Source organism: Cupressus sempervirens, chromosome 10, assembly GCF_028749045.1.
Source record: "Cupressus sempervirens isolate cs-2001-9-10 chromosome 10, ASM2874904v1, whole genome shotgun sequence".
Taxonomy (NCBI): domain Eukaryota; kingdom Viridiplantae; phylum Streptophyta; class Pinopsida; order Cupressales; family Cupressaceae; genus Cupressus; species Cupressus sempervirens.
In genome coordinates this window covers 285,550,413-285,558,884 of record NC_143127.1, presented here as the reverse complement: position 1 = coordinate 285,558,884, position 8,472 = coordinate 285,550,413, and the positions used below count along the sequence as shown (strand labels likewise).

The 8,472-nt window shown below is 31.9% G+C and overlaps 1 protein-coding gene across 1 annotated transcript in view; it reads right to left on the bottom strand.

Annotated features, from left to right (window-relative positions):
• Nucleotides 1-553: 553 nt before the first annotated feature.
• The window catches only part of LOC149533768 (uncharacterized), a 51,781-nt gene continuing 43,862 nt past the window's right edge, over nt 554-8,472 (bottom strand). The window contains exons 6-8 of the mRNA XM_089805908.1: nt 6,129-6,173; nt 5,779-5,886; nt 554-583 (exon numbers count right to left, since the gene is read on the bottom strand). Coding sequence (XP_089662034.1) covers nt 554-583; nt 5,779-5,886; nt 6,129-6,173 — 183 coding nt within the window. The remainder of the gene's footprint in view (nt 584-5,778; nt 5,887-6,128; nt 6,174-8,472) is intronic.

Here is an 8,472-nt window from a genome sequence, read left to right as displayed (position 1 = left end):
CTCAAAACCAACTCTAAAATATAACTAACAAAAATACAATAATCATCTTGGGCCAAAAAAAATTGAAGTCTTGCTAAATAATTTGTATTTATCAAATGGTCAATTTTTTTAATACATCCAACTTAACTTTGTATGTCAAACAATATGCTATTAAGGTTGCCTGCTGAAAGCATATTTATGAATGAAATAGAAGCTTTTTCAAATGCCACGTGCTAAGCATTATTGTCAACTCAAAAGGAACTGAGGAAACTTGCATAATTCATAAGCATTATTTTCAATGTAATATCCTTATAGTACAATTTCCTTTAAAACTTTCTTATTTGATTTTAATGTATGCCCCGATAAGAATAATTAACCTAAAAGAAAATTGGATGGTAAATATTTCTTTAGTATTAGTTAAAGTTGAAAACATGTAATATCTATTGACAAAATGACAAGAAAGAAAGAAAAAACTGACAGCTCCTGTTGTCAAAAAACAAAGATTGAGAAGTAACTTTTCTAAGTTTTCTTGCCCATATCAATGACACTATAAATCTGACTCTCTTTTCCAAGTTTAACTCAATCTTGCCTCCCATTGAAGTACCTATATGTTAAAACAAACTTAAGTCTTTTTAATTTTTTTTAAAAAGGGTCAATTTTAATTCATAGCTGATGTGTGAAAATCCTTGTAACCAAGAACCTAAAGGTGAAATCAAATTGTTAATGCACCAAATGATGAGTCTACCTTGAAGATGTGAGGCAAAAATGCATGTATCTACAGATAAACACTCATTTCAAGAATTACAATCCAACATGTAGATAAATAGCTAACACTATTAAAATTCATTTAACCTTCAATCCAAGGTTGAAAGCATTTATTTTTTTGAAGTTAAAATACAATGATGCATCAAAGGAAAAATATAGGCTACCAAAGAGTAAAGAAGATAATTGAAGAAACATGTGGTCAGTGCTAGGAAATATTTGTTAGTGCTCCATGTAAGTGGGTAAATAATAATTAAGTGAGTAATTATTATCATGTGAGTCTTAGCATTTAGTAATATTATTGTTATAGTAACACTAGTATATATTATAGTTTGGATTTGTTTTAACAACTCATATAATTTGCGGTGTGTATTGTTACATACATAATAATCACAACTAAATAGGGCTTTGTGGAGATAATATCTCCCTTCATATAGGAGTAGAATCTCCTATATGTGTGTGTGTGTGTGTGTGTGTGTGTGTGTGTGTGTGTGTGTGTGTGTGAGAGAGAGAGAGGCAAACATATATATACATACTAAGTAGCCAAATCTGGTATGGGTACATGGGTATGAAACATTGGTATAGCAAAATGTTTTTTAGAGTGTTCGGTATCGATATCAGTTTGTCCACATGTGTGTGTGTGTGTGTGCACTGCTAAAAAAATACCAATATCAAAAAAAAATTAAATTTAGAATTCACATACCAATACATATGCTAGCAGTTAAACAAAACCATTACAAATTTCAGATTTTGAAGCATAAGTAATTTATTGTGATATTGCTATCAAGATTTAATAGTGTGACTTTTAAGTCAAACTAATTGACCGATATTTCATGAGTAGTGGTTCACTGAACCCATCTCTCATGAGAATGAATGGAACACTTAGATTGGATCTAAGTGAAGCACTAGGACTTCCCAAGAGGTCACCCATCCTAGTACTACTCCAGCTCAAGCATGCTAAGCTACAGAGTTTCCTCCATGGTTGAACCCACTACGCACATAAGTAGTTTAATTTAAAATTCAGTTTTCGATATCAAAATGATCAAACTAGTGTCATGAAATATAGTCATTATTTAAAATAGAAATAATACTAGAAAGGATTGATCAGGTCACTAATCAGAACCATATGGGTCATCATCAGTAGCAAGATTGTCATCAACATTGACATTAGATGATTGAATCCCATAGGTACTTGCACTAAAAATTTGTTGGCTACTTAAATCCTCCATTGGTAAAGTTGGTACACAGAAGACCCAAGTTAGTAGACTCTGGTTCTACATCCCATAACGTTACTGCCCCTTCCTTGTACTCGACATTTTTTGTGAGTAAGAAGGCGCAAGTTTGAATACACATAAACTAAATACTCATCTTTTCTTGATGCCAACCGATTGCACTTCATTGAATGGATGAAGGAGTATGTACTCCAATTTCATTTAACTAAAGAAGAGCTAGCAACCTAATGAAGCAAAGGAAGATCTCATTGGAGCCTCTGAAATTTAAGTAAATCAAATGAGTTTTTTAATTTCAAAATGACAACCAAATTTAGAGTGTATACAAATTCATAAACTTACTTGTGATAAAACTTTGATTGCCAAAATTTGGAGGTTTGGTGATTTGTGGCTATTGAGGTAGCACCAAAAGTGAGCATCCTTCCTATACATGTCATGAATAGCAGCAAGACTATGATCAATGGATGATACAAAATCAGAAAATTCACCCATAAATGCATCCTCCATTTCAATATTAGGGAAGAGTTTAGCAATAGTTTTCCTAAACCCTTCACCTACTTCTCCATCACAATATGGTGGCACCCTTTTTGGCAAAGCAAGAATCTCTTGACTATAATATTTGGGACTTAATGAGAAGGCAAGAATATGGAGTGGGGTGGTCATCTTGCTCCATCCCTCAACACAAATTGATTGCACCTCTTTGAAGAAGGTTTCTTCAGGGTCTTGCTCTTTTGCATTTATGATGGATCTCATATTCTCAATCATAGAGTCTATTCACAAACCTTCCCCAAGCATGGCTTATCCATGTCAGTAAAGCATATCATACTTAGGATAGGATCTATGAAACTAAGAAGGTATTTTACACAATTCCACCAAGTTTCATCCAAAATCCTTTTCCTATCCTAATATTTGTTGCCCTACTCACTATTGGACTACCTCCATATTCCAATGTTAGGTGATCACCATACTAGAAAGTGCATCTCAAACATTCACAATCCGTCTCAAGACAATTGTATTCTATACAAATCTAGTCTTAACAACCTATTTGAAAATTTAAAAACAAGTAATTAAAAATAAAGAATATGTACATATATAATTTTTTTGAAATAAATAACTAAAGTAAAACATAAAAATGTAGTATTTGAATTTTGAATTACCTCCAATAGCTCCAACCGTGAGAATGATCTAAAAATAGTTTGTGAGAAGTGGTGGTTTGTTATGAACATTTGGATATCTTGAGCTTCATCATAAACTTGTTTAATCCAAGCTATTTTAGTACCTAACTTATGTAGCATGAGGTTGAGTGGATGCATTGCACAAGGTGTCCAAAATATATGTGGAAATCATGTCTCAACTAACATACTAGCTGCTCTATAGTTCTTTGCATTGTCCATTGTGACTTGGACAACATTTTGAGGACCTATCTCATTAATGCGTTGTATGAGAATGTTAGCAACAAATTGTGCATCCTTCACTTGGCCCTCACAATCAAAATTTTTAAGAAACATTGCCCCTTTAGGGAACATTGCAATCATGTTAATTAAGGGTCTATTTTTGCATCCTTCCACCCATCAAAAATAATGAACACACATGTTTCTTTCCATGAGGCCTTAATAGGAGTTAATGCAGTTTCTATATGTTTCTTTCCATGAGGCCTTAATAGGAGTTAATGCAGTTTCTATATGTTTGACATCCTTTGTCAATAAAGTGGTACAAACCTTCTCATAACATGGGCCTGTGTACCCCTTTGGAGCTTCATCTATTTTTCTTACCATATCTTGCCAATATGACTATCTAACAACATTGAATGATAAACCATTTGCATAGAGGCATCTAGTAATCGCTTCATCAGCAATATCTCTAGCATCATTATTAAATGCCATCATGATTATTAGTCTCAACTTCATTTCTCCTCATAAATGGATGGCCCTCTACCACAATATCAAGAGCAACACTAGGTGTATGACTATGAGATGATGAAGTATGTGACTTCTGTGAGTCCCTTCCTCTACCTTTAAGCAACAGATGCCCATACCTACTTCCAACCCTTGCATCTACTTCCTCTTGTTCTGTAATATATGGTGTTACTTTAGAAACAAGTAGAGGTACATTATCTTTTCCTGAACAAGCTTTTATTCCTTTTTCAAGAATTGCACACAAATGTACTTTCACTCAACTGTAGGGACTTGTACTTGTATACTGCACGTCACACTAGGGGCATATCCAAATAAATGTCCCTCCACAAACATGCTCTAGAATGTTCACATGCCTCCATAATGGTGAAGTTGGGTCAATAATGAATGAAGAAGTAGTGCCTACCATAATAACTACTAGAACTGGAGCACCCTACAATTATATAGAAAAGCTTTTAGATAAAATAATTTCAATTAAATTTAAATAAGTATACTTAATAAATTTCTGATATTAAATGTGACATTCAAATATTATATTTTTTACTCTAAAATTGATAAAAGAACCATTTTTTTTAACCATTTCAAATAACTTATATTTTTATTATCTACTAGTTTCATTTATCAATTTAAATTTTAAAATTATATATAAGAATATCTTAATAAAAAAAAAAAAACATTTAATAAATTAATACTTAATAATAATAGCAAATATAAAATTAATTGTTTAATATGCACTGTTATTAAAAATTAGAATATGGAAGAGTTCCATTTCTTCAATTGTAACTTCAATAATATTTTAATATACTAACATTAAATAATTTATATTAAAAATTTAAATAAAAATTTTAATTTTAATTGATTTTGTTTTCTTTTTAACTATAAGTCTATAACTTGGTTATAACTTGGTTTTAACTTTTTTAAAATTTAAAACTAATAAAGAAAATTAATTTTTTTTAAATTTTAAATCTTCTTGAGGTAATAACAATGGTCTACGTTAGTCCTTTGTCGCAGGCACGAATTGGAAGCCAACGAAGTCTTAGAAGGCACACTAAACTGGAAGCCAACGAACGAAGTCGGAGAAGCCACCAAAAACGGCAACAGGAAGCAACCACTACCGTCTGTGCAAGAAACGCCACCGAAATGCGGAATTAACACCTCTTTTACGGCCTAATTTTGGTTCCCTGCCACATATCTTGTTTTCCTTTTTTGTCAAATTGTTGAGTATGCAATTAACACCTCGTTAAGTGGAAGGCTCTTCAAAGTTGTAGGACCCCTGAAATTTACACTGGTTTGCGTCCTAAAATAGGTTTTATGCACAGAATGCAAGGTCCAGTGTAGCATGCTCTACTTGTAACTCAGAAATTGCCATGATAATGACATGGCTTAGCACCACTGATTGTTCTCCAGTTTCTCCATGTTAATATGTGTCCATCTAAACAGGGCTGGGAGCAGGTCCTGGGCATATTTTGAATACCCCTTGAATTGGCTTTTAAGCTGAAAGATACTCTACTCTATATGGTTCATTTCTCCTAAGTTTAATAAGATGGCAGATGAAAGTGTTTCTAGCAATTTAGTGATAAGAACAGCTTGAATATTTAAGGTCTTAAGTGATGCTTCTTGACATCACCTCGGTTCTAATCTTATAGAGGCAGCAAATGTATGTTATCATGGGAACATAACAAGACATTTAAGTCCATAAAATTTGGGTGTGACAACACATTCATCACAAAGCATCAAAATGCTTTTGACAGACAATAGCATAAACAATTTTCACATAGCAATCTGTAAAAGAGACGAATCTAAGATGAGAAACAAGCATGGAACCACAACAATTTCCAACATCCCAAAAACCAGGAAACTAAAAGTGGAAAGTGTAACCCTCCAATTATTTCTACCTCATCTGCAAACTTTATTAGAATAGCTGTTCGTGGTCGAGGCTGACCCTCCATAGGGACAAAATGTGCTGTCACTGCAGCTGGGAAACCTGCACCATCTAAGACACCCTTCACATGGCAAAACTTGGAATGTTAAGTTAAAAATTAGTGAAAAGTAAACAGGGAGAGTTTCCAAATTGAAATTTTAAACAGATGAAATTCAAACATAGAAGGCCTCAAAACCAATTTGATTTAAAGGAAATCCTCCAAGTGCATAAAGGAATCACAAATTGAACAGCTCTTGAAACTATTAAAATTCAAATAATATTAAATATTTTCATAGAAGTCCATATTGATATTGTAACATGTACCTTTACAATTCCTGCAACAAATGCTCCACAGTTGAAATTTCCCATGTGATGAGGAGACAACAAAACAAACTCCAAATCTGTATCTCTTCCATAATTTCTTTCTTTAAACAACAAAATAAAGGCTCATATTCAACATAAAAGAAACGGCTCCCTCGGTTATGTTCTTTATAACAGAGATTAAAACCGATTCTTTGCATTGCTAAATTCCATCACCTCAACCGATCCACTTCATTTTACCTTATCTAAAACCCGATTCAAAACAAATAATTCCTCCCCAGAAACATGTAACAAAACAACTGGCACTCAATGCTATATCATAACTCTGCAATAACAAACAACAAGACATCCAACCATGAAAGCTACAGAGAAGACGACACGATGGGAAACAAAACACAAGCTAAAAGAAACCGTTATAATAACACAGCAGTTATTACATTTTGTATGGCCCTCTGGCTGCCGCCAGAGAGCCCCATTATTTAAGCTTATCCTTTCCAACTATCGATCGCCCCCTTTGATTGAATAATCTTGTCTATAGAAAGACAATTGTAACAGTTACAAAACTGTACGTTTTCCCTTTCAGTTACATACTTATTAAATATCCTAACTATCGGTTACATTTATGATTATTTGGCAGTTCTTTAAGAACCATTGCATGCTTACATTTTTACGCCAAGAGGCGTTCTATACAATGGCAACACAAATGTCCAACACAGGAATATGCCAAGATTCCTATCAATAAAAAAGAATTGGGAGCAGTTACAAACTTCCAAATTAAATATTAAAAAAGAATTTCCGAAATAATAGCTGGCCGAAATAATAGGAAGCCAAATGGAGGCCGAAATAATAAGCTCGAAAAAGTAGGGCCCGAAAAAGTAGGACCCGAAAAAATAAGGCCCGAAAAAATAGGGGCGAAATAATTTCAATATGATTTTTTTTTTTTTTGTTAAATATAATTTTGCATGCACATTCATGCTTTTTTTTTGCGGGGAGTGGGGGAATTTGAAACAAATTCGTGGAATGTGAAGAGACGTCTGTTGAGGGATATGAGGAGCCTCTCAGAAGTTATAAAACCAAGGCTACTCATTTCATTTTCATTTTATGTTTTTGCAGGAAGGAAGAGGTGGAGGTTATTGGAGGATTAGATTGGAGTTTTTGAATAGGAGTAAATTGAAGTTTTGGAGTAACATTTTTGCAGGTGAGATTTCTATTTTTTATTTACATTTTCATTTAGATTTAGATGTAGAAGTAAATTGAAATTCAAAATTACTTATAATATTCTACTTTGATTTATATTTCAATTTTAATTAATTTCATTTAGATTTAGAATTCTGTTCATATGACCGAAATTGAGGCCACTGGAGGACCTGTGCAGAGTTTTTCGTGGAGATAAGCATGTGGGTATTGAATCAAGGCACATTAGGCCTCTTGGAGATGTAATTGCGGTGACATCCATGGCTTTTTGAATCAAATAGGGCAATCTAAACAATCTCAGATCTGAAATTCTTTTTTTCCTTTTCAACCGAAGACAGAACAAAGATTGCTTGCAAGAAATTTTGCAGAGTTTAAGATTTGATTGCTTATGGCCGACTATTCTTGGTAACTGATATTTCTATTGTATATTCCCGTGCCCAGCACGAGAAGTTTTAATCTATACAATTTATTTTGTGCATTTAGTGCATAAACTAAAGAATGCATATGCAATCAATTTTTTTATCAATCTTTATGATAGCTTTTTTTTTTAAATAGAAAATAGAAATTATTCTTTTATGTATGTAGAAAAAAATTAGAAAGATTTTATGTATGTAAAAAATTAAAAGAATTCTATATACATCTAGATTTATTGAAAAGAATTCTATTTACATCTAGATATTTTGATTGAAATAACCATAATGTAAAAACAAAATATAAAATAGAAATGTTAATATATGTATGTAGAAAAAATTAGAAAGATTCATGCATCTAAAAAAATTCTATTTACATCTAGATTTTTCTAGAATGGAAAAAAATGGATAATAGAAATATCAATTGCATGTTTGTAGAAATAAATTAGAAAAACATGTATCTAGAAATTAAAAAGATTCTATATGTGTCTAATTTTTAGATTTTACTTTATTCTAAACTAATTATTGATGGATATATATTTTTAAAATATTTATGTAGTTTAAAGTTTAGATTTAATTAATTTGTATGCAAATAGGAAAAAGAATAAATATTTTATATATATGTAGATTAATTTCTATTTTTAAAATTTACAAGTAAATGATTACTTTATTCATTTAAAGTAAACAAGTTTTTAAGTAATATATTTTTATTTTAGAAATATATTAATCATAATGTTCATTTA